This window comes from Saccostrea echinata, unplaced genomic scaffold, assembly GCF_033153115.1.
Source record: "Saccostrea echinata isolate AGI-Se365-2 ecotype Australia unplaced genomic scaffold, CSIRO_AGI_Sech_v1 ptg000056l, whole genome shotgun sequence".
Taxonomy (NCBI): domain Eukaryota; kingdom Metazoa; phylum Mollusca; class Bivalvia; order Ostreida; family Ostreidae; genus Saccostrea; species Saccostrea echinata.
The window spans coordinates 12,947,286-12,975,024 of record NW_026889805.1 but is presented as its reverse complement, the minus strand read 5'-3'; the positions used below and the strand labels follow the sequence as shown (position 1 = coordinate 12,975,024).

At 33.7% G+C, this 27,739-nt stretch overlaps 2 protein-coding genes across 3 annotated transcripts in view; one reads left to right on the top strand and one right to left on the bottom strand.

The window, feature by feature from the left end:
- The window catches only part of LOC133173243 (sushi, von Willebrand factor type A, EGF and pentraxin domain-containing protein 1-like), a 101,744-nt gene that overhangs the window by 31,196 nt on the left and 42,809 nt on the right, over positions 1–27,739 (top strand). The gene's annotated exons all lie outside the window — the stretch shown is intronic.
- LOC133173234 (sushi, von Willebrand factor type A, EGF and pentraxin domain-containing protein 1-like) lies at positions 787–26,438 on the bottom strand. Its single transcript, XM_061308209.1, has 25 exons — positions 26,354–26,438; positions 26,226–26,265; positions 25,921–26,050; positions 25,570–25,691; positions 25,209–25,388; positions 21,790–21,972; positions 20,458–20,712; positions 17,210–17,407; positions 16,566–16,769; positions 13,315–13,496; positions 12,841–13,114; positions 12,413–12,574; positions 12,172–12,333; positions 5,747–5,942; positions 5,528–5,652; positions 4,968–5,141; positions 4,493–4,723; positions 3,940–4,110; positions 3,587–3,793; positions 2,957–3,232; positions 2,617–2,799; positions 2,375–2,530; positions 2,195–2,221; positions 1,204–1,303; positions 787–1,104 (listed from the first exon to the last, which is right to left on the bottom strand). The coding sequence occupies exons 1-25, from the start codon at positions 26,432–26,434 to the stop codon at positions 969–971; spliced, it is 4,155 nt and encodes a 1,384-aa protein (XP_061164193.1). The 5' UTR covers positions 26,435–26,438; the 3' UTR covers positions 787–968.

Below are 27,739 nucleotides of genomic sequence, written 5' to 3'. Positions count from 1 at the left end.
ATCATACAGCTTTGTTGTTAAGTTACCATTAGCGTCTTTTTCTAGTAGAATATCCAAATATGAAACAGATGTGTCTGACCACATGGCACTAAAATAAGAAGATTTTAAAAATTATTTCCTATTTATTCATATGTGAAACTTTTATCAACCATTGGGGCCCCCACCTATCCTCTGGGGTCATGAGTTGAACAAATTTGAATTTACATTATATAATGAAGTTTTCAACATATTTTCCAGCGCAGTGGTTCTTGCGAAGAAATTTTTTTTAAATGTCATTAATTGTTCCTCTTCTCCGTAATTATCTCTTCTTGATAGAGGACTTGAACCCTCACTTGAACAATTTTGAATACCATTCACCCTGGAATGCATTGTAGCAAGTTTGGTTGAAATTAGCACACTGGTTCTTGAGAAGTTAAAATGTGATAAGTTCACAGACGTACGGGCAGAAGAACAGACGGACGACAGAAAAGCCCACTAGAGCTTTCAGTTCAAGTGGATAAAATAACTTGCATTCAGTTTTCAGACTGCTAGGTTTGAAGGATGTCCCTGAAGAACAAGCATGCCTAAGTTTTCCTCAGCAGTGGCATATTCCAAGAGGAAGCAAGATCAATTCTGTATTAATCAATAGCATCACAGATATAAAATCCAAAGAAGTCCATAAAAAGTTGCAAGTTGTGTAAAAGAAATAAAGATAAGGTTCAGATATACAGAAACAAAACACAGTCCATTTAGAGTACAATGTAATAATGATAAAAAAAAAATTCGTTATGATGTTACATGTAACACTTCAACACATGTATACAAAGAGCGTCAAATATGAAAAAAATAAACAACAAAAGTTTTCAAGGTGGTTTACCAGTGGAAAGTAAACTTAAAATTATCAAATTGTTTCTTTTTCTTTCAAAATTCATAGTTGGTCAAAATAACAAAAATTAAAAATGTCTTTGTGATGTTTTGGAAACGAGATTTTAATTAAAGGGAATCCCATTATCGTCCAGTTTCCTGATTGTACACAGAGAAACACTTTGTATTTCCTGTTCATCAAAGTTAAAGGCGTCGGGCTGGCAGTCTTTCTTCTGAACCTTGACGCTTCCCTGTCCTAGTCTATTAATTAAATAAACCATATCTATATTACGTTTGACACTATCGACAAATATGAAAATAAGAAAAATGGAATGATTGATCATTATTTACTTTACATACCTTAGTTCCAGTTTTCTGAATTTAAACACAAATGCAGTTACCAGGGCAACAATAACTATGAGTGTTCCGATGCTTACACCAACACCAGTGTACAATTCATCTGTGACAAAAGAAATGTAAAAGTGGTAACACTGTTAAAAATTTATAAAGTATTTGTTAATAATAACTAGTATTCGATTATTGACAATCTTAAACTTTTTCATACCTCTAGATGCAAAACTAATTGTTTGTAAATGCTATGCTGAACCTTTTTCCAAATGAATATCTCAGTCTAATACATATTGTTTTTTTTCTCTCCAAAATTCGTAAAGCCGTCAGGGTAGCTCAGTCGGTAGAGCGCTTGCTCCATGATCGGAAGGCCGTGAGTTCGAATCTCGGCCGGGACCTAAGTCGATAAAAAAATAGGTAGCAACTGTTCCTCCGCACTTTGTAGTGAAAGTTGCAGGTCCCTTGGATGAGACCTTAAAAACCGAGGCCCCGTGTCACAGCAGGCGTTGGTACAATAGAGAACCCTCATTGCTCAATGGCCCTGAGTGCCGAGTAAAGGTCTAAATTTGAAGTGCTTTATCGGTATATGGTGACGTCTCTATGCGAGTGAAAATTCTCGAATGGGACGTAAAACACATACAATCAATCAAAATTTGTAAAGGTAAGATAAATTTTGCCAAAGCATAATTAATCAAGTTCCCTTCATAAACAAGAGCAAACAGCAATTTATCAAATATTGCCTTGATAATTTTTCAGAATCTTTAATATATCATTTTACTTGAGATATGTACACGGATATGCCATTTTTCTTTATTCCATCAAATAGATTCTAATACAATTCTAAAGGGGGTAATTATTTCCTTGCATTTTTTTCAAGTCAAATCTTTTTGAATTTTCGATTACTCCTCATTAAAAATCATTCAAATTCTATATTTTTTTTTTAAAAAGAAAACTGAAGTGGTCCTTATGTATATACCATGTAATTTACATTTAGATTACTTACTATAATCTTCCTGAAGAATCATCATCACTGTAAGATTGAAATTATAAATCTATTTTAATGCAATATATATAGAGAATGTAAAATTGTAAAGGTAATAACCAGCGATCAATCTCATAAATCCAGTGTCTCAAATCTTATAAAGTATTCCTTTATAGCAATAATAAATATATTTTAACTTACCTGAACAACTGTTCAGATCCCTTGCTGCTCGCCCCGGGGTTGTTGTTCCAGATGGGCATTTCTTACAATCTGTCTGACCAAGCTCATTCTGATAAAACCCGTAATCGCACTTCTTACATTCTCCATCGATGAAAAAATTCCCCACACCACATGGTACTACAACCAGAGAATATCTTACATTTGTATCATCTTTAAAGCAACATTGTGAGTCAATCGCAAAAGGCGCTGTACTTATTACTTACCACAGTGTATCCCAGAGCTGATGAATCCAATGTCACACTGAATTTCTCCTCTGGCAGATGTTTGGTTTAAGTCAATCTGGTAAGTACCATCGCTAACGTTTACTGCAAGTTTGTCTCTTGAAAACGGCTGTTGAAAACTATTTATCGCACCTACAATTTCTTCGGCACAAACCTCCGATCCAACTTTAAGTAAAAACAAAACAAGCAAATTAAAACAAATCAAACTTTGCATTAGAAAATTAATGTTTTTCTTTTGGATTTAAAGCAGAGTTATTCAAAAGAGAGGGTTTTATCTTGATGAAATCTGTTTCAATAACAAGATTCTATACAAATATCATACATTCTATTGGTGAGCATGTGAATTTGATTTTAAATCCTGCAGCCATTTGTCCTCCCCTCACAGCTCTTTTCTTTCGCTGCAAATCTTGACCACAATTCAAGATGACGACATCACTAGAATTGCAAATCCTTTTTTGTATGCAAGAAATATCTCCCAAAAAGACATCAACCACTTCTTCCATTTTGTTTTTAATGATTTCATTGTTTCCCTCGTCGCAGAAAAGATCTTCATAAAATGCTAAAAAGTTCGCTGCTAGTTCTTTGCTTTCCTTAGTTGCTAATAAGATATAAAAATAATTTCAAGAGTGTTTCATGAGTTGCCTTTGCAGAAACGATGTTATGATAACAAATATTTTGTTAACGTCAATGAATAAAGTAAGTAAACTTATCTAAAGGTTTTAGATGAAACGAGTATTTGTCTTATATCTTGACAATTGCAATGAATTGTTATTTTCAAACCGCTAGCTAAGTGAAACAATTTCCACCTCGTACTAAGATGCATAACTAAGAGACTCGACTGCTTAGGATGTTTAGCTTTGAACACAAAATATTACTTCAATATTTTTTTTTATTTTTGTACCATTTTATCTATAAACCGCTCGTTTTCTCTCGATTTCTATTTTGAACTCACGATTACACGTTGGTAGGTCTCCATTGGGATTGTCGTCTGATTTAAAATCCCACAAAAAGAACGTGTTTGGTCCACACTCGTAAAACGGTTTGATGCCTTTGTCAAAATCAAATCCACGGTTACAGCTTATGGTGCAATTGAATCCAATGTCAGGAGACCCGCTACAGTTTAATGAACCGTTTGCAGGCGCGTCTAGAATTGAACATACTGAAAAGAAATTGTTCCTCAACTATAAATCAAATTAATGAAGACTTCATACAAAAATAGAAGCAAGACTCTGGTATGTGTTGTAATATAAGAATTTGACCTCCTGTAAAGTAAATTGTGCAATTGATCTTCTTAACTGGGATTACCTGGACATTCCTTAACAATACATTCAGCAATTTCTTTGTCACTACCAGTGCATGGTTTCCCTCCATTATACGGTGCAGGGTTAGTGCAATACCTTAAACGACTCTTTGTTCCATTTCCACAAGTTTTCGAACATGGTGACCACTCGTCCCATTTACCCCAGTTACCATTCACTTCAAATGAGAGAATATTCTGTTGTTTAGTATAATAAGGCTTTATAACTTATTTTCATCAATTTTGAAGTTGCTTGCGTGGCTAGAGCATTTGCGATAGAGTCGTGGCGTAAGGAGTTGATCCATACGCTACGGGTTCAGATCTACTGCGGGACGTATAAACAGAGGTCCCGTTCACAGTAAGTGCTGGCACGAAAAAAATCCATCACTGCTCAAAGACCATACATGCTGGTTACAAGGCTAAATTTGCATTCCTGCACCGGCAACTGGAGGTGTCTCAATTTGAGTGAAAAATTCTGTAAGGGGCGTTAAACAAATAAACAAACAAACATATCATCAATATAACAAACGCAAAGTACGCTAAATTGATAAATTAACTCACAAAAAAGTGATTCACAGAATCTTCCTTTGTAGTTTGGTGGACATATACATGTGTATCCATTGACTCCGTCCACACATGTGCTGTTATTTTGACAGATACTGGTCAGACACTCGTTGATGTTCTCTTCACAATGCTCCCCTCTGTATCCCGGGCTACACTCACAAGTAAATCCACCAAATTCGTTAATGCACGTGTTATTTCCACATGGGTACTCATCACACTCATCTACATCTGCGCAAAATAAAACAATACAATAAATTACCTTCGTATTAATTCAACTGAATGTAAGTTAAGGCGACAGAGTGAAGAGAAAGGCAATATATATAATAAATTCTGTTTAAAAATACTTTCAATACAGCTGTTTTCCATCATTTTTATGCTTATTTCCTGACCCCCCCCCCCGACCCCCCTCCCCCCAAAAAAACCTCACTACTTCAATTTTCTTATTGGTAGTGTTATTAATAATATGTCCTACCATCACAACTGCTAGGTATCTGTATAAAACTGTCCATCAGAAGGGCTGTTTCCCAATCTTTCCAAGAGAAAACGTCCCCTTTCTCGCTTATGATACAGCGATTGGATTGGCTACTTATTTCTTCTTCGGTGCGATTTGAGGACCAAATGTTTAGTTGAGATACAATAAGTGGACCTACAAATAACATCTGCTTTATAAAGCCTGGTATTATACTGAGATATACAATTTATATTTGTAGAAATTTTAATGTATGGTTTTTAGCTAAAAAATCAAAGGTGTCTGAGTATAGAATCACCCCTACCACTGATGTAGACCCCTGACTTTTTTTTCTCATAAATTATTTTCAGTGTCATATTTGTAATATAATCCACACCTTCACTTCGAAAATTTACCTAACACAAACATTTTATAAGGATTTCTACTAACTCCTCATATAAAACAACCATGAAATATGAAACTGAAGAATAATTTATAGGAAAAAGTCTAAAAAAGGTCCGGGGTTTTAAATCGGTGGAGGGGTGTTCTGCCCTCAAGCAACCAAGAAAAGATCTGCACCGTACCTGTCAGTGTAAAACCAGTGGTTCTATTCTCATTTATTCTGGACATTTCAAACTCTGTTAGATTCACTGTGTGCACAATAAATGTCCATTCCTTATCGTCAATAAAGATGGATGAATTATTTTTGCTAAGATTAAAAAAAAATCGGTGATATTAATCAATGAGCACATTACATTAACGTTTTGCATTTCAGAGGATTTGAATGATTCCGATCTACTTACTTGGAGTCGTTTCTTTGCTCAACTGAAATTGTTTTCAGCCATCTGTCATTGTTTTTAATTACAAGTGACGGATATGTCTTGTTGAAGGCCGGTGAAAGTCGCAGCCATGCACTAAGAATGAATTCCCCTTTCTCATTAGTCAAATCGATGTCAACACTAGCCCTTGATTCAGTAGAACCCAGAAAAATGTCAAAGTCTACGTATAAAACATAAAATTATGTAATAATTGTAAAGGATATTATGAAACCATGGGCGGATACAGGATTCGTGATTAGGGGGGGCGTGGATAACTTTGTTCAGGCAGGGGGTCTGGGGGCCGCCTTAAGGCCCCCAGTGGGTCCAGGGCGAAGCCATGGTGGGGGCCCATGGGGCGAAGCCCCCGGAAGCTCCTGGGTTTTCGTGAATATTAAGAGTAAAACCAGACACAAAAATAGTGGTATTGATTAGTTATGTACACTACGATATTTCACTTTTTAAAAGAAAACACACACACACACACACAAAAACAAACCAAAAAACAACGAACGAACAAGATCAGATTTTAAATATAGCATTTTACCTAGATATACAAGAAGTTACACAAATCAGAATGTTTTTTTCAAAGTACCGTGGTGTATATAATTTCGACCGATTATTATTTTTTTTTTTTATATATTTAGATTTGTTTAAGTATGTCACTGCCTATTACATGTATTACGCTCAACTTTTACTGGACCCATTTTCCTTCGAAATACCTTTTATTGTTCAGATTACAATGTATTATATGTATTAATTATTCGTCACATGTGATATAAAATAAATGTGTTCGATTTACAAGGTATGCGTGTTGGGTAACTTCGACCGCACACGGGGTATTTTCGATCGATGTGCAAATATAAACAAACTTATTCGCGTCACCTCTAATTTTAAAATATATATATATATATATATTAATTTAAATTATTCTGTTGTAAAACATAAGAAATTGTGAAAAAATGCTGACAAAAAAAGAAGTAATTTTCAAAATGTACTTATCCTAATATTTTTTTTATACGGACGGTGGTCATGATTTTTTTCTGGTAACAAATAGCATTGCGTCTTTTTCATTGGTCGAACTGAGTTACCCGCTGACGCCGTATTCATGCACGGGTAACTTCGGCCGATTTCTGTTCAGCTGATTTGCATTTTATTTGTAAAAACTAAATACTATAAATTAAAAAGGTATGAATTTAAGTTGCAAACTTAAACATAGTTGATAAATTTCACGCCAGGAATATCCATTGTGTCTTTCTATATATACAAGATATTTTCAGAGGTGATAAACTGATAATTCCCCGCAATGGTTTAAAAATACTCGTCCGTAATTTTTCGGGCGATAAAGTTTCTTCTTGGATGTAATTTTCCAGTGAAGAAATAAATTTCGCCTATTATCATCGACATTGATTTGTATATGAAAAATGCGTTTTCTTTCTGCATAAAATACATGTAGATGTATGTACACTATAATGGGTTATAAACAAATTATTTTAAGGTATTTATGAACGGTCGAAATTAACCAGGTGGTCGAAGTTATACCATCCTAACCTTTATCCTGACGTTAAATTCCATTTATATGGAAAGATTATGAGATGTGTGTAATGAAAAAAGTCTTGTATCTATGTAAGTAAATTACTGCATAGTTACACCATTTGATAAATAAATACATCAATCAGTGGACGGGTTTGTAACGTAGACCGTCTGATTTTAAATTCATTTATTTACCTTCCACCAGCCTTTAAATATTGTAATATTTTTCCTTGCATCATGATAGGAAATTGACAAGTGTAGTCTACCCTTCAAACGAAATCGGGAGACGTTTTCCGGTTTGAATAAATTATGAGATAATATTCATAGTCTAGGGAATGCAAGGTTTTCAGACTTGATTTTTAAGAAAACCGATACTTGGTCATTATCTAAAATTACCATTTTTTAATTGACCATTAATTATAAAACCAAAGTATGGCATTATTAATATTAGTCATGTCATACTTTGAAAATTTTAGGGGGGGGGGGCGTGCGCCCCCCACGCCCCCCCTTAAATCCGCCAGTGGAAACACAGAGATAACGAACAGTATTCAAGCTCTAAAGGGGGCAGACTGGAGTTTTCATTGCGCAATACTTCGTGCAGCATAGCAAATAAAGCGTATTTACTCTTTTAAAGCAACTATTTTTACATAATTTATAAAAATTAACAAATTTGGGAAATCTAAGGTTAAAAAATCTAATTACGTTTTTATATAACTGATTTTTTAAACGGTTTTTCAAATGACGGGTAGATAGACGTCGTAATAGCGTGTTTTTGACGTTAGGAAAAACCGAAGTACTTTAAGCGGGGTCATCAATTATGTCATAAAATAAAAAGTATAAAATAGATGCTCTTGAAATTTTAAACAAGGGGAATTGAGAATCTCACAATCATTTTTATTATTTTTTATGTAAATCTGTGGTATCCAATATGTTTTGTTGTACTCCATAAAAACGGGAAAATATCACGATCTTTGACATTTTGAGATACCCCCTCTGGAAACCAGACGGTAGAATTTTGTGTTTCTTGCCAAAAGTGTACAATATAGTATTACCCATCAAATAATATAATTTGAGCAAAAAGTCTACAGTAGCATTTGTATAATTTGCTCCGATGTGCGAAAAAATAGTATTTTCCTATGGTAAATGTACCTGTATTTTGAGATGGTCCCTAAAAAATAACCAGACTGTAGAGTTTCACTAAACTTGGCATGTTTACTGAAGTCAGTGTAAGGTACATATGGTTTAAATTTAAAGAGTTTCTCTATAGTAGTTTTCACACAATAAAACCCCAGTCGGCTCCCTTAAGTCCATTTAAACATTGCAAATCGGGAGCAGATCAAACACGGACTTCCAAAAACATCAAAGGTAGGTATCAACTGAGAGACATAAACCCCATATGCAAATGGCAAGGGTTTATTGCTACTTAAATAAGTGTAGCTGACGATTAAAAAGTTGAAGTCATCACGTTTATTATAGAGCTTTGTTGTAAGGTTACCATAAACGTAAAATATATGGAGATAACGAACAGTATTCAAGCTCAAAAGTCCATAAAACAATACAAATAGGAGCAGAGCAAACACGGACCTCCGAAACATCAGAGGTGGGATCAGGTGCCATGGAGGAGTGAGCATTCCCTGCCGACCGGTCACTACCGCCGTGTGCTCCTTGTCATGATCAGGAAATAACGGAAAAATCCGTCGACAATTCAGTGTGTAAATAATGACCTAACAATTAGTATGAAAAACGTCAGTCAGCATTTGACTCAGTGATAAATTGTATTTGCTGACACGGTCATTGTATCGATCATAGAACTTACGAAATGATGACTTTAAACGAGACTACTGATATTCTTGTTTCATCAACTTGTTTGTCAATAATTTACCTCGTTTTAGAAATTGTATATACGTAGAGCATGCTCTCGTGTATCGAATCAACTGAGAGATATAAACCCCGTATGCAGGCGATGAATGTATTTTGCTGCATAAGTGAGGATAGTTGACGATTGAAAAGTTAAAGTCATCACGTTTATCATAAAGCTTGGTTGTTAGATTTCCATTAACGTCTTTTTCAAGTAAAATATCCAAATATGAAACAAATGTGTCAGACTCTGTGGTATCTTTTATCTCAAGCTCAACGTGATATATCGTATCGACATAAGAATGGAAATAACCATTGTTAATTGACAATACGTCGTCGATATATCTAAATGTCGAGTTGAAGGCCATAGCAAGTGTTTTCTTCTTTTCACGTATACGATTTTGGACAAATTCTGCTTCATATGAATACAAAAATAGGTCTGTTTATAACGAGGCGCAATTGGTACCCATGGGAATTCCAATAGATTGTTGGAAGACCTGGTCTCAAAAAACCACATAGATATTGTCAATGAGAAACTCAAGCATCTTTTTAATGTCAACTTCAGAGTACTTGTGTGTACAATCAGAATGATTTTAACAAAATAATTTTGCAAATGACTAATGACAAGGTAGGTAAATTTACGAGTTCCATTTTTATTGAAAAAGCAGCTGTCAGTGATATCAAAAAGCCTGGACATTAATTTAATCGTGGGGAATGATTGTGTTTAAAGTTGAAAAGTCGTAAGTTTTTAAGCTGTTGATTTTGGTCTAATCTTGTGATTTCAAATTTTCCAAAAGTTCCTTGGAATTTTTAAGTATCCACATCTGATTTACACCACTTCTCAAATATATTGTTGCACAGTACTCTTGAAGTTTCTCCTTTAAGAAAACAACGTATAACTGGATTTATCATCTGAATTTTCTTGTATATTACTTGATTCATTGATAGTTGTTGTAATTAATAAGAAATATAAAACAAATACAAGAGACTCATAAGCCACATCGCTTGCCTGAGAACATTGGCATGGAAAAAGCAGAAATTAGTTCAGTATTGAAAGTTTACAGGGGAGGGGGAATTTAAATTTACACTACATCAGGATGATTCCATTTCAATATTACTGATCATGGCTTTGCTGTTCTTGAAAGAAGAATTTTAAAGATTTCTTTTCCCTTTGTAAAACTCCGATCGCTCATTGTAGCCCCACCCTTCCCACCCTCAATTTGAATAAATTTGAATCTACACTACCCGATAATGTTTCTATAATAGTATGACTAATCATGGCTTTGCTGTTCTTAAGCATATTTTTATGTAAATCTTTGATCCTCTGTTGTGCCTCTCTCCCCCCCCCCCCCCAAACCCTGGTGGGCATAATTTGAACAAACTTGATTCTACAATACCTAGGGTTGCCTCTGTATAAATATGAGTAATAATGGCTTAGTTGTTCTTGAGAAGAAGATTTTTAAAGATATTTCCTATGTAACATGTATGATCAGGTTTCTACAAGGGATATATAGCTTTTCCGTTTACTCTGTCTGAGTTAATGATTGGAATATAATGATTATTAAGACCGCTCTGTCTGAGGGTTAATCACACAGTACTAAAAATTTTCTCTTATCTGAAGACGAAGTCTGTAACGTTATACTTGCACCGTGTTTCTCCCCTAGGTTCCTATTGATTGATCTTAACAACAATTCCATCAATCATAGGATACTTGCTACTTGTGCTTATAACTTTTATACTTTTACTTTGCTCTTACCCTTAACCTTTTTTTAATTGCTGATTCAACTTCTTCAGCTAGCTTCTGAATGCCTGACTTTCCCAAAGCTTTGCCTTATATACCATTTGGCTAGTCCATTCCAAGGGGTCATTCTACTATTTGAAGTCTTCAATGCGTTTTACACAAATGCCCCTCAACTATTACACCTTTACATTCCTTTGTAAAACTTCGACTCCATCTTGTGGCCCTGCCCAACCCCCAGGGATCATGACTGAAACAAACTTGAATCTACACTACCTGAGAGTACTTCTGCATTGATAATAATGTCTTAGCTGTTCTTGAGAAGAATTTTTTAAAGATATTTCCTATATATTCCTGTGGTAAACTTTGAACCCCTCTTGTGGTCCTGCCCTACACCCAGGGGTCATAATTGGAAGAATCTTGAATCAACACTACCTGAGGATGCTTCTTTAATAACATGACTAATCATGGCTTTGCTGTTCCCAAGAATATGATTTTAAAAGACATTTCCTATATACACATGTATTCCTTTGTAAAACTTCGACCCCCCCCCCCCCTTGTGGCCCGCCCTACCCCCGGGGGTTATGATATGAACAGATTTGAATCTAGAGTATGTAATGAAGCTTTCATTTCAATTTAATCCTTTCTTACTGTCATGTAGCTCAGTAGGTAGAACGCTCGCTCTGTGATCGGAAGGTTGTGGGTTTGATCCCTCGACTGACCTAAGTCGACAATAAATAGGTAGCAACTGTTCCTTCGCCAAGCGCTCGGCAATTTGAAGTGAAAGTTGCGGGTCCTTCGGATGAGACCTTAAAAACCGGTGCCCCGTGTCACGACAGGCTTTGGCACGATAAAGATCCCTCACTGCTCATTGGCCCTGGGTGCCGAGTTAAGGTCTAAATTTAAAGCTCTTCACCGATATATGTTGACGTCTCTATATGAGCGCAAAATTCTCGAATGGGACGTAAAACAACTAAACATACAATCTTTTCTTGCCCAATAGTCCTTGAAAAGAAGATTTTTAAAGGATGCCATCAAATTTTCACGAATTCCTAATTATCTCCCCTTGAAAAAGGACGTGGCACTTCCTGTGAGCAAACTTAAATCCCCTTCACCCAGGGATGCTTTGTGACAAGTTTGTTTGAAATTGACCCAGTACTAGTGGAGAAGAAGTCGAAAATTTTATAAGTTTACGGACGACAGAGAACTCCAGACACTCTTTAATCAGAAAAATTCACTGAGCCTTCGACCTAGGTGAGTTAAAAAAGCGGTAAAAGCACCTTACATGTACATTCAGTAGCATTATTACTGCCTTGGATTAGAGTTGTTTGTGATGGAGGACAAGCAGTGCAAACGGAGGTACCATAATTTTCTGCATAGAAGCCTCTGGGACAGGGAGAGCAAGGTTCCACCCCAGTCTCTGACCAGTACCCCGACGGACAAGCCTCTGAAAGTATTGAAAGATGTAACAAAACCCTGAGAGGACGGTAATTAAATGAAAAGTAATTTCTCTCAACTATGTGTACCTAAACACTCCAGTGCCGATTTAGATCCAACTTGTGCTGTTGTCGTACCAAGGGGACATTGAAGACAAGAAGGTTGTCCCTCTAATGGTTGATAGTGACCCTTAGAGCATTGGGGACATGTCTGAAGGGAAGGGTTGTAATATGTCCCCGCTGGACACTCCACTATAAAAGCCAAATAAATCATGGGTACAGATTTATGTATAAGTAAAAAAGTTTTCTAATGACCATCACCAAATAGTACAAGAAAACACAGTGCAGGAATAAATATGTACTTAAAATACTTCGGGAATATTGGTCTCCTTATCAAAAAGGAAATTTAAGCCTTGCAAGTACATTGATCAACAATCCTTAAAACGACCCCATTAAAATATCATTTTTCATTGACTTCATAAGTTTCTACTTAACCTACAAAAATGATAATTTTTTACCACACGAGGAAGTTGTGTACGATGGGAAAGTGTTATTAGGACACTCAAAAGCGACATTTGCTGCTGAGATATCATTAGCGGTCAAGGTAACATTGTCGTCTAGACTTATTGAGAGACTTCCGTTTGAACTTTCATTTATTAACACGTTCATCATACTACTCTGAATGCCCATGAAACCCTGTTCTGTCTGGAAGTTCTCTGAATCTATAACAAAGTCCACAACAATTTCTAATTTTGGTGATCTCTTCCCTCTCGTAGAAGCTCCACACAGTACCTGTAGAAAATGCCGAAAACAAAAAAAAAAAAAAAAAAAAAAAAAAAATGCAGTCTTCATTTACTCTGTTATTAACAAGAACTCTTTTTTTTAAATGTTAAATATAATTTTTTGCTTTATTATTGTTCAACCCATTCACGCAACAAAAAATTTGAATTCTTATTTAATTAAAAATCTACTTATTATTTTTAAAGACATACCTTGACATTTTCAATTTTGCACTTGCTCTTATATTTCATACAGGCATCTTTGAACGCAGACTTTGACAAAGAATTGATATAATTTCGTTGGATGTTCTCTTGTACAATAGGATCGGTGCAATCACCGTCGTAGTAAAATGATGAGTACATTTGAAATTTTGCAGAATTTACCCCGTACTGTTCTGTAAAGATCGAAATGATAACCGGAGCAATAAAGGTGTAACAACAATATCAGTTTATTTCATTTATCCTTTAACGCCCCTAAAAAGCGATCAATTTACAGGTTATATCAGTCGTTTAATACTTAAATCATATTGGAAGAGATACAGTAAATAAAATGTTGCTACGAAATTACTACTTACATGTAATTAAACGCTTGATGACAAGTTCGCTAGCAATAAGGAAATGCCAGTTTGAAAGTGTCATTTTCTACTTTATAACATTCGTTTTAATTTTTTCGACCATTTACTGTTTACTTATGACAAAGGATATTATTAAAAGCTTCCTATACTGAGGGACACATATTTGTTAATAGAGGTTCAGTGGCTTTCAGGTCATCAGAGTGTAATACAACACTGTAAAGGGTCCATAGAAGTATAAAATAAACCCCCCCCCCCCCCCAAAAAAAAAAAAAAGATATATGAAGATAAATTGCACAAAATCAAGAGAAATGCGATGTTCAGTTAAAAAATCATTTTAAGTAGATCTATTTTAAAACTTGTCTATACTTGCCACTGCTAATAAGTAAGACATCCTCTTACATCATAAATATTCAGTTAGTTTGTTTACTAAATACTCAAAGGCAGAGAAGAAGAATTTGAAAGAGGTCTATGCATTTTCACTATTTCAACAATAGATCCCCCTGACTCAAGAGCCATGAAATTCACAAATTTAGAAGAGGCATCCATATGCATCAGAGAACATGTTTAAGTTTGTCTACTAAATATCTAGAGGCCGGGGTATTTTTTGGGAAAAACTATGCATTTTTAATATGTGATCAACATATGATACATATGAACCCCTGACCCACATTTCACAATTTTGATAGAGGCAACCCTGCTTATTATAATCTACCACTAAGTGAGTAAGTACATTTGTATAATAAACAGGGGGGGGGGGGGAGAGAGAAGAAGCTTTTTAAAGAATATATGCATTTTCACTACATGATCAATAGAGCCCCGCCTTAACACCAGCACCCCTCACCCAGGGGCCATGATTTTCACAATTTCACACTTGGTTTAATGCTTATTACATTCATACCATAGTTTAATTGCTTGACATCCAGGAGTAAAGAAGACGATTTTTGAAGACTGCATTTATTTTTAAGGTTTAAGTCTCACCCCACACGCCCCAAGTAAATACGGATCATGAAATTTATAATTTCTGTTCCCTCTCACCCCTGCGATATGTAAAAACTTGATGAAATTGTTAACGTGTTCCAGTGAAGAAGGTAAAAAATGCTGAAATGTTAACAAGCAGCACACGACAGACGACGGATGATGCACGACAATAGACAAATACAGATAGCAAAACGTCTCCTGGTTGACTCAGGTGATCTAGAAATAGTGTATCAACTGAGAATATTATTTTACTGGTTTCAATATTTGTACATGTAATTTGATTGAATGTGACACATTCAAAGGGTATTGCGACTTGTTTATTGTTAAACGTCCCTCTCGAGAATTTTTCACTCATATGGAGACGCCACCACTTGCCGGTGGAGAGCTACAAATTTTGACCTATACTCGGCAATCAGGGCCATTGAGCAGTGAGGGATCTTTTTCGTGCCAGCACCTACTGCGATACGGGACCTCGGTTTATACGGTCTCATCAGAAGGACCGTTCTCCACGTCCCACAGTGGGATTCGAACCCGCGACGTAAGGATCAACTCCTTACTCCGCGACTCAAGAGCGAACACTCTAACCACTGCGCCACGCGGGCGACACTTGTTTCGTATACATAAGATATACATAAAATATATTGAAACATATCAAAATCAATTTTATTTTTAAAAAAAATTTATGATGTCATTTCTATTACTTCCTTTAGTTTTATCTTTTTTACAGAAATGAAACGTTTAATTTTTTTTTAAATTAGTTTATTTCTTTATAAGTTTCGTAAGCTTAAGACTTTGTTTTAGTTCATGCATATTATAAAATTGTATATTAATTTAAAAAGAAAAAAAAATCAAAAAGAATCGGTAAAATATTGTAATTTTTTAATAACCAGGAGGCCCATGAGTCAAAACGCTTTTCTGACTCATCTTGGCCCTGATGTTCTTCATAGGCAGATTTCCTTCTTTGTGGCCCCAACTTTGCCCCAGGGATCATCGTATGAACTCTAATGTACACTAAGGATGTTTCCATATCAACATAACTGCGCATGTCGTTGCTGTTCCTCAGAAGATTTTTCCCATAGGTGTTGAGATGAATATATCTTTGTAAAAATTTGACCGTCCATTGTGGCCCTAACACCATTAATCATGCTTTGAACAAACTCTAATGTACACTTTATGAGAATGCTTTCATATCGACATGGCTATGCATGCCTTTGCTGTTTTTGAGAAGATTTTAAAAGTTTTCTTTTTTTTATGTATCCCTATATTCCTCCGCCCTACCGCCCGAGAGTGATGAATAACGTTATTTTACATTATGGTCATAACAAAGCTTTCACATAAAATCATACTCTTCTGGCAAAGTGGTTCATGAGTTGAAGATTTTTAGATTTTCCCCTATATATTCCTATGTAAAAATTTTATAGTGTTTTGTACATCCGATTGTCATGACATTAAGAAACTCAAATGTACACAATAATATAATGGTTTCTCACAGGTTCCAAGTTTTCTGTCTTAACAATTATTAAGGAGAAGATAATTTAAGACATTCACTATATTTTTGCTATTTTTTAAAGGTTGTAATATATCATTTAAACAAACTTGAAATATGCTTTGTGGTAAGTTTGGTTAATATTGGCTCAGCGGTGCATGAAAAAACATCCAAAATGAGATTCTTGGACGTTCTGATCTCCATAAACTACATAGATGAATGCCGCATTTCTTGAAGGTATTTTCCATCAGTTTAAAAAATATAGGCATTAAATATTTGAAAAAATATTTATGCATGTATTTAAAAAATATATATTCATTAATAATTCTTTTTGAAATATTAACAATGTTTTTCTGACTTTTTCTATCACTTTTTATTAGATGTTAATATTACAAATTAATTAAAAGCATAGGAAAAAAATCTACTTGAACAATCCGGAATAGGAAGAGCTTCCTTAGGTTCCCATATTCCACTGTCTCCACAAACTAACATCTCATGAAAAGGGTATCCTGGTTTAAAATAATACCCCTCCTGACACTGAACCTGGCAAAATTTTCCGTCCAACCACGAATCACAGGCAACAGCACCATTTTGTGGCGGGACAGGGACATTTGCACAAGCCCGATAAACTGCAAGAAGAAAATATGATTTGCGAGAATTTTCAATTATAAATATATTTTATCTCAGAACCTTTATTGTATAACACATCAAAAGATTTTAAAACTTAACAAATCATTTAAACTGAGTGAAGCAAATTAGAAATATATACAAAAGCAAAATATTGCCAGCAATTCATTTTAAACACTTTTATATAAAGTCTAATTTCTTTTTGACAAATTCACAAAATATGAAATCTATTTTCCCACAATTTTATAAATCTTTATGGTTATAAAAAATATAACATTAAAGGAAACACACATTGAGATTTGCAAAGAAATAAAGAAGAGAATTATTCATTTTTTGAACATGTTGAGAAAGCAAATAAATTTCAGAATATTGGATTATTATTATTAATTCTTTAAGGACTGAAGAAAAAGAATTTCTCAAATCGCTGTCATCATCATCTTACCCTCACAGTGGGGTTGTGTTTTTCCAAAATCCCAGTAGGCATACTTTCCATCCTTACTTCTGACACAGTTTGTGATGTTGGGTCCAACCAATGCAGACCCAATACTGCATGAAAAATTGCATTGTCCACCATATTGATATCCCCAAGGACATGTCACAGACAGAAAATTATCACCAAACAAACGTTGACACGTTAAAGCTGTAAAGAAACCCAATTTTATATACACGATCGCAATACTTGCTGTATGCATCGTACACGACTTATTTTATACGAATCATACACATCCATTGTCTTTCCTGAATTTCCAAATAAAAGACCTGAAAATTTACGTCATGGAAAGCGATTAAAATAAATTAACAAAGAATTAGTTATGCCCCTTTTAGCTATATTTGTTTGTTATTTAACGTCCTTCTCGAGATGGAGCATTATTAGTATCAAAATTGATAGAAGTATAATAGTTGTGCTATTGAAAAAGCTGAGAATGTTTTACATCACTGCCTGCATTCATGTCCAGGAATTTAGATCATCAAATTTTCACAAAACCTCATTTTTGCTAAATATTTATTCAGTAATTGTAAAGTAAAATTTTAATTGCTTTCTTAATACAAAATTTGGTTGTAAATAGGGATGGCAATGGCAATCGAATAGATGATTGCTAATCGGTTAAGTGCAAACCTTCCCACCGATTAAATAGCTAAAATACACATTTACTTTGACATATTTTATCATGTAGCGCTAGCTCTATTCATATACACAAGAAGACTAAAAAGACGTTAGACGTTCAAAACATTTTAGTTGCCATGATTATTGATCAAAAAATATATGTCTACATATTTTATCTCAATTTCAATCGACCAAGGAAAAAATGTGTTTGTGAAACACTGAAAAGATTAAAGTTTTTCAAAAGTAAGTCAAATATCAAGGTCGGGGTCAAATGGTCAAAGTTAATAGTGCCCATGGAAAGGCTTTCTCACAAAAATACATATATGAAGTATGAAAGCCCTAGCACCAACTGTTTAAAAGTAATGACCAAGGTTAAGTTTTCCAAAAGTATGTCAAACTCTGAGGTCAAGGTCAAAGGGTCAAAGTTGTTGGTATCCAAAGGAATGTCTTGTCACAGGAAATACATATGTCAAGTATAAAAGCCCTAGCATCAACTGTTCAAAAGTTATGGCATAGGTTAAAGTTGAGTTAAATTTTGCAAAACTGGATTAAACACCAAGGTCAATGTCAAAAGGTCAAATATGATGGTACCCAAAGAAAGGTCTTGTCACAAAGAATGCACATGTGAAATATGAAAGCAATAGCTCTAACCAATTAAAAGTTATGAGCAAGGTTAAAGTTTTTGCGGACAAACAGACAGACAGACAGAGGGACGGACGGACAGGGCAAAAACTATTTGCCCCCGAATCTTCGATTACGGGGTCATAAAAAACAAGATGTGTTTGTGAAACACTGATGCCTCCGTATGGCAGCTTATGGCGAAGGTTAAGGTTTCTCAAATGCAAGTCAATTTCCAGGTCAAAAGATCAAAAATGTTGGTACTCAAAGAAAGGTCTTGTCTCGAGGAATATACCTGTGAAATTTGAAAGCCCTAGCTCTTATTGTTCAAAAGTTATGGCGAAGGTTAAAGATTTTTAAAAGTAAGCAAAACATCAAAGTTATGGTCAAATTTGGCCCTAAGGGAAGGTCTTGTCACAAGTGATACACATGTCCGTGAAATGTGAAAGCCCTAGAACCAAACGTTCACATGTTATGGCCAAGGTTAAAATTTTTCGAAAGTAGGTCAAACTCCTAGGTCAAGGTCAAAGAGTCAAAGTGGTTGGTATCCAAAGGAAGGTCTTGTAACAAGGAATACATATGTGAAGTATGAAAGCCGTAGTACCAACCATTCAAAAGTTATGGCCAATGTTAAAGTTTTCCAAAAGTAGGTCAAACTTCAAGGTCAACGTCAAAAGGTCAAAGTGTTTGGTATCCAAAGGAAGGTCTTGTCACAAGGAATACACACGTGGAGTTTGAAACCCCAAGAACTAACTGTTCAAAAGTTATGGCCAAGGTTAAAGTCTCATAAAATTTTGCAAAAGAGGGTCAAACTCCAAGGTCAAGGTCAAAAGTTCAAATATGATGGTACCCAAAGAAAAGGTTTTGTCACAAGGAATACACATGTGAAATATGAAAGTCATAGCTCCAACCAATCAAAAGTTATGGGCAAGGTTAAAGTTTGTGCGGACAAACAAACAAACAGATAGACGGACGGACAGGACAAAAACTATATACCCCCGATCTTCGATACGGGGGCATAAAAACTAGGAAAACATGATACATTCCTGAGAAGTTACTGATAATTTTCCAGAGAAGATGTCATTCTGCATTGTCACCATATTAATCAACACTAAGTCAAAGCTTAATCAATTAATTTAAATGTTTGTGTAACAATTTAATTTGATAGGTAACTGCTATAGATAGACATGTTCAAAGTGCTAAGCAGTGATGTCTATAAATTTATTTAAGAAATACAGTACAGTCAGTGAAACGATATTGTGTTTTATTAGTAAATTAATTTTTTAAAATTTAAATCTCAGTCGAGAGACATAATTTCCTCCACATCAGTTTAAATAGATGTGTGAAAACACTAAATTATCAACGTTTGTACAGAGATTTCTTTTTTAAACTTGAATATTAAGAAAATTGTTTTCAATTTTACATATATTTACTTTTTCCCTACAAATACAATTATAGGTAAAGATAAAGAACAGTGACCGATCTAAAAAAATCCATTTATAATACAAATCTGTGAACAGGGCATAAAATATGGACCCCTGGAAATTTCAGAGGTGGAATCAGGAGCTTAGAAAGAGTAAGCATTTCCTGTTGACGGTCACAGTCGCTGTTAGCTCTATGTAATGATCAATCCTTAGACAAGTTCATTATAAAAAAGGCCTTAAAAATTAGTATGAAATATGTCAGTCCAAATGCTACCCAATGATAGGTAGTATTTGCTAACAAGTTCATTATACGACCATAGAATTTACGAAATGCTGGTATTAAACTAGCCAATCACAGAATTTCTTACTGATTGCCATCGTTTTGACTGAGTACTCAGTTAACCGATTACAAATTACCATCCCTAGATGTAAATAATCCTTGATACTACAAATATACAGAGAATAAATTACCTTAGAGCAGGGGATCTCGCCTAATTATATGAAAATTGAAGTTCCCATAAAAAGTGACTTAAAGTATTTTACCTTTCATTGAAAGTGTAACTGTGCATGGTGTTGCATTGTTACCCATCCTGTCTTCAGCAGTATATATTATTTGACGTGTTCCAGTCTCCATAACGTCCCCAGGGGAAATATTTTCAGATTTGTGTAAGATAATGTCCTTGTCTTCATTATCATACACTCCTGGTTCATCCCAATATATTTTTCCTTTAGTAGAATTTAGATCTGCCGTACCATAGGCAAAAGGTTTGCAATTCTCTATCTTTGGTTTTAATATATCTGAATTAAAAACATTAGCAAAAATTTAAAAACGAAATCAACAGTAAACAATCAACATCAACAGTAAACAATAAAAAAAAAAACAGCAGTAAACAATCTACAGCAACATTAATATCACGCAATCAACAGCAACAGTAAATAATCAACAGCAACAGTAAACAATGAAAAACAGCAATAGTAAACAATCTACAGCAACAGTAAGCAATCAACAGCAATAGTAAACAATCTACAGCAACAGTAAACAATCAACAGCAATAGCATACAATCTACAGCAACAGTAAGCAATCAACAGCAATAGTAAGCAATCAACAGCAACAGTAAACAATAAAAAACAGCAGTAAGCTATGAAAAACAATAGTAAACAATCTAAAGCAACAGTAAGCAAACAACAGCAACAGTAAATAATCTACAGCAACAGTAAACAATCAACAGCAATAGTAAACAATCTACAGCAACAGTAAACAATCAACAGCAACAGTAAACAATCAAAAACAGCAGTAAGCGATGAAAAACAGCAGTAAACAATCTACAGCAACAGTAAGCAATCAACAGCAACAGTAAACAATCTATAGCAACAGTAAGCAATGAAAAACAGCAGTAAACAATCTACAGCAACAGTAAACAATCAACAGCAATAGTAAACAATCTACAGCAACAGTAAACAATGAAAAACAGCAGTAAACAATCTACAGCAATAGTAAACAATCTACAGCAACAGTAAGCAATCAACAGCAACAGTAAATTATTACCAACAACAGAAAACAATCATCAACAACAGTAAACAATCAACAAAAGCAATCACCAACAACAATAAACAATCTTCAACAACATTAAATAATCAAGAACAACAGAAAAACATCACTAATGACATTAAACAATCATTACCAACTGTAAACAGTGAAAAAAACAGTAAAAACCAGTAAAAATTAAAAACAAGAGTAAACATTCAACAATAGTATACAATTATTAACAACTATAACAACAACGTTAACAATCATTAACAACAATAAACAATTAACAACAACTGTAAACAATTAAAAACAATAGTAAAAAAACAAATTAGGGAAGTGTCCTCACCGATGCATTGTGGAAATGATCCCACCCATTTTCCATCAGTTCTACAAAATTTCACTCTGCCCTCTCCTTGGGGAATGTCAAATCCAGAAGGGCATATCAGTGAACACTCACTTTGGAACATAAAATCATTGGTGCACAAATACGAAAGGCCTTTTCGTTTTGGAAGGGGAGGACAATGCTTTTCTAGAACAACCAAAAACACTTTTCATAATTTTCTGTATTTATCTAATATGATATCAGGTTGATTATTTCCATTTAGAAAAGACTGAAAATAAAAGTTGAGTTAGAATCTACCGAAAATGAGAATTTTTTTTTGTGTAAGTTAGGTATAAAAGTAAAAGCTTTTGGAAAAATGAAATATATCTCTAATTTATTCTAAGATACCCTTAGTAACTAAACTTTCTTTCATGACAGAAGGGAATGGATAATGTTCTTAAGAGTTTTTTTCCCGAATATTACAGTTTGAACAACACCAAATGTTTCTTCCGTTGTGTAAAAATATAAATTTCCTCGCGCATGAAAGCAATAATGAGATTTGTTTTGATCCCTTTATCGGGCTTATACAATACTTAAAGATATACACGCTTTAACTTGCGTCAGTTAAAAATAAAGTTGGAAATTCATTTATTTTGTTTACCAAATAAAGTTTCAAAAATATTGTAAATTACACAATTGGAAATGAACGCATTATAAAGGTCTTAAATTATAATTATTTATTATCCTACTAGGAAAGTAATGCCTCTATTTAAATTCAAGCATCATGTGACACCGTCGCTACTTTTAAATTGATAAACAAAGATGGCGTCAAGAAAACGAGGTAGACTGTATAGTATACAAACTAACTTTTGACATGGATGGCATACGTTTTATGCTTAAAGAACCTATCTTTGAAAACAACCAGTATTAGCCATCTACTCTGTAATGACAGATATTAACTTTTATTCAAAACCGTAGTCAAAATGCAACGTCGTTGTCTATGATTTCCCGCGGACATGCGTGTCTATATACTGTATACGCACTCCCTTCATCAATATTCATAAATAAGCTGAATTCTTAATTGCAGATCTTGTTTAATTGTTTTGTAATTACAACGACTTATTTAGTAAAACTTTGTGGAAAGTAATTATTTTTTTTATTACACATCATGTTTCTCAAATCATTTAATCATTTGTTTCACATAAAAATCGCGTTTATATAGCGTGTATATCTTTATGTTGCTATAATATACCCGAGAGAGTCTAATATTTAGACAAGCATTTTCTTTAAAAAGTGCTGACATTTTCTTGTACATAAACAAAAGTTTAGATTGTTTAATAGAAAATAATTTAATGAACTTATACAATGATTCAATATTGTTCACTTAACCAGACTGGGATTTAGACGATGAGAACAAAGGAATCATTACACAGCTAATAAATCCGAGAGAGTCTGCTATTTAGACCAGCATTTTCTAACAAAAAATCTTACTTATATATATATATATATATATATATATATATATATATATATATATATATATATATATATATATAGAGAGATATATATATATATATATATATATATATATATATATATATATATATATATATATATATATATATATATATATATATATATATATATATATATATATATATATATAAATAAATATATATATATATATAAATATATATATATATATATATATATATATATATATATATATATATATATATATATATATATAAACAAAATTTTAAATTGCTTTATATAAATAATGTTATAAACTTGTATAATGGTTCAATGTCTTTCACATAAATAGATTGCTACTAAGACGATGAGAACAAAGGAATCATTATACGTCTATGCTTTGAAGAAGGACTGCAGTCTTGAATGAGCATTTACCAATTTTTCATTAGGATAAATACATTTTAATGATGATTTCCCTTTTCAGACCCACTTGGAAATAAAAGTGTCCATGTGTAGATGATCTGGATTATGTAACTCTTAATTGCCTTTGGTTTAAGTGTAAGTGCCTTCGAACAAAGTCCCCAAACCCTTTAAAGTAATACTTTAAGTATAAAATTTAGGTTAAATGCAAAATCAATAATATGATTGGTTGAATCCCATATTCACCTCTTTATAAAGACCATTACAAACCTTGTTATCTTAAAGAAATAATTTCTCAGAACTAAAGAATTCAGTTCTTCAATATATACATATATATTGAAGTTTGGCTATTATATGAGCATATCATTTGAATATTATTTTAATGATTGGTTTTGCTAAGCGCAAATTTGTGTGTAAAAACGGTTTTGAAAGTTCTAATTCTATTTTAAAACCAGTTCATCCCTTTAAACGTTGAAGTAGTCAGATTACATCACGTGTCTTGAAATTAAAACACAATAAGGGGTGAAATTGAGAGTAAAGCAGACCTCTTAAAAACTGAGGGGAAATCCAGTGCCATTGAGGAGTGAGCATTCCCTGCGGACTGGTCCCACCAGTCGTGTGTACTTTGTCATAATTGGGTAAAGGAAAAATCCGTGACAAGTCAGTGCAAAAACAATGGCCTAACAAATTGCAGGAAAGATGATATTCAACATTCGACTTAACCATTGATTGTAGTTGAAAACAAGGTCATTGAATCAAAGAAATTGCAAAACATTGACTTTATACGAGATTCATGATATCCTTGTATCATCAACTTATTTGTGAAACGCCGCCTCTTGTTAGTAAATGATCATAAGTAGAACATGTTCTTGCATATAGAATAAATTGGAATAATTAAACCTTATATGTAGGTGATAATGGTATGCATATTGTTACATTAATAAGGGAAGTTGAAGATAGAAAGGCTGAAGTCATCACATTTATCATAAAGTTTAATTATAACTCTCAATCTATAACAATTGGGAACATTATCAATTTTTTTGCTACTGATAATATGCGATGTGGTATCTTGAAAAATTTGCAATAAGTTGAACCTTGGCGTGATCATTTATTAGTACATATGGGTCAGCATCGGAGGTATATTTAATTACATGTTTATTCAATTGTCAGAGAAAAACTCTAATTAAATAGAACTGAAGATGCTTCAGAAGGAAACAAATTCAAAACTTAAATCGATGAAATATCTTGAGACGCATTTCTGTGTAAGACTGATCAATATTTAACTTATTAGTGATTGATAATGAACCAGCACCAAAAACATCTCCCTATAATCACTCATACTGATCTAGAAAACCTAGGTCACAAGCAAGGTTTGATTAGTGATTTTTAAATATGTGGGAGTCTTTTTAGATAAAGAAGGCATATGATGAATTTAATTAAGGGAATTGTATTATAAATGAACAGATTAGAGGAATTAAAAGGGAAATGCTATTTTTTTAAAATCAGGTTTTAAAAAATGAATAAATTACTTTGAAAAATGCAGAAGTCACCTTTACAAATTGGAGGATCCGAATCCCACGTTCCATTATACTGGCACCCTATCTTACGTTTGCCAATGAGGGTATATCCATTATAACAGTCAAATTCACATCTGCTACCATATCTTCCATCGTAATCTGTACATACTTTAATTACGCCATGACCCAGAACAAGACTGGGGCAACGAGTGGCTTCAAAACAGAAATAAGAAAGAGTGTGAGTCTCTTATGTATATAGTGTTTGAAGCTAAAAGCAAAATCATCTTTTACTTAGTATCTGCTACGTTAATTCATCGATTCATTAACTAAAATATAAAATTTTATTGGAGAGAGAGAGAGAGAGAGAGAGAGAGAGAGAGAGAGAGAGAAAGACCTGTTACATCTATGGTAAAGGAGCACGTTCTCATGTTTCCATCAAAATCGCGTGCGTAATACTCTATTTTTGTGTGACCTTGGAAGGTATCTCCTGGATTCTTGCCTTTCATTTTATGAATCCTGGTTTTTTTTTAAAAAAAAAAAATAAAGAAAACACATTCCTGAGATCTAACATTAGCATTTTTTTTTTTTTACAGAACCTTAAGTACATTCAAAAATGATAAAATTAAATACTGCTATGAAAATCATTTCAACATAATAAGCCCACACATTTTTTCCAATTTTTTTGTTCTCTTCCAATCTGCAAACTTTACCATGCATGAATTTTATTTCTTCTATTAATTCTTACTTTACATATCCATCCTTAGTGTCATTCGCGTACGGCTCTTTCCAGAAGACAACTTTTGTTAACCTCCCTTCGTCTGCCTTTACACTTTTATTATCTGGACACTCCCAGATTGTGGGAGGTATTTTGTCACCTTAAATCAAATTACTGATTGTTAAAATATGACTTAATTTGACCTATACTATTAATCTGTAAATTGCTTAGGGTAGTCTTTTTAACAAATTATATTCATGTATAGATTAAAGTACAAATTTACAATGGTGCAAGTATATATATTTATAATTAATTTATTCTTATTTATTACATACTTTCAGGACGGTTAAAGACCGATTTTTCGCTATACACAGTCTGGAAGGAAAAATAAATCGATCAATTAGAGTGTTACTTTGTCTAGCGTCCAATTATCTAAAAAAATAAAAACTGTCAAATTACTTACCTTCCCTAATACGCCGTTTGCAAGGTATAAACTACAAAGTAAGAGATAACGGAGAATCTCCATTGTAGACAAAGAATCCATCTTCTTTAGCTTGTTTACCTTTTATAATGATGAAGTGAGGGCTGAGTGCAGCTTTACATGATGTTCTGTTTAAATGTTTAAGTATTTGTTAAGTGCCAATATGATGTCAATATAAGGGAAGAATCGTACGTGCCATGTCTAAAGGGCTCACACTTCTTGTGAAGGTAAGTAAATTCTTCAACTTCTTTGCTCATATCATGTTTGACAAAAGAAATATCTCCTTCCTTACTTAATCAGCAAAATCCGTGAGTAGTAAATAAAAAAGTTTCTTTGAATGAAAATTGCAGGTTTTCTTCTAGATCTCTATGTGGTTGAAATCAGGAGTACAAGACATTATTATATTTTAAATACAAATGACAAAAATGATTTTTGTGAAAAAAACCCCCAAACTATTCATTGATCACCTTTTCCTAAAAAAAAGAAATGTTTCCCAAAAACATTTTACTTTGTTCTTGTTAAATATATATACAATCAAAATGTAATGGGAGGTTTTGGGGGGCTCAGGTGTCCTTAGCTACCTTAATATTTGCGCTTCTTGACGCCACAGTAAGAATGAAATATGGATCCCTGGAATAACGCGGGTTATGTATAATTGTTTCTGCAACAGCTGCGACACTAAATTCCGAACTAACAACCAAAGAAAGCATATTATTGTTTAAGTTAAATACAAATGACAAAAATGACTTTTGTGGGGGGGGGGGGGGGAAATTCAATGAGAAAAACTTTTTCCTACGTTTTCTCAAAAAAAAAAAAAAAAAAAAAAAAAATCTAATGACAATCCGAAATTTAAAGTAATTTAAAAAGTCAAAATCATCGTTTTATTAAAGAATATCTTTTTTTTCTCTCTTTTAGTAAATTGAAGACATGGTTACATACCAGGGTTTTTTGTCAGTTGCGGTCCGTTGAACATGCTATTTTAATTTAGCTTTAATGTGAATTAGTAATTATTTCTTTTATTAAGTACGTTCCAGATTGCATCTTGTTCATATGAACCTCATGAAACGTTATCAGAATTGTCACTGAAATCTGACGGACGCTTTTTATACTAACTGTTAGGCGATTTTTTACAACACTGAATTGACTGCAGTTTTTCGTGTTTGCCCGATCATGACAAAGAACACACTGCGAGTGTGACCGTTCGATAGGGGATGCTTACTCTTCCATGGTACCTGATCCCACCTCTGATGTTTTTAGTGGTCCCTGTTTGTTCTGCTCCCAATTTGTATTGTTTCATTGGACGTTTGAGGTTGATTACTGTTCGTTCTCCCCATATTTCACCTAAATGTTTGCGAATCTAACCAAAAG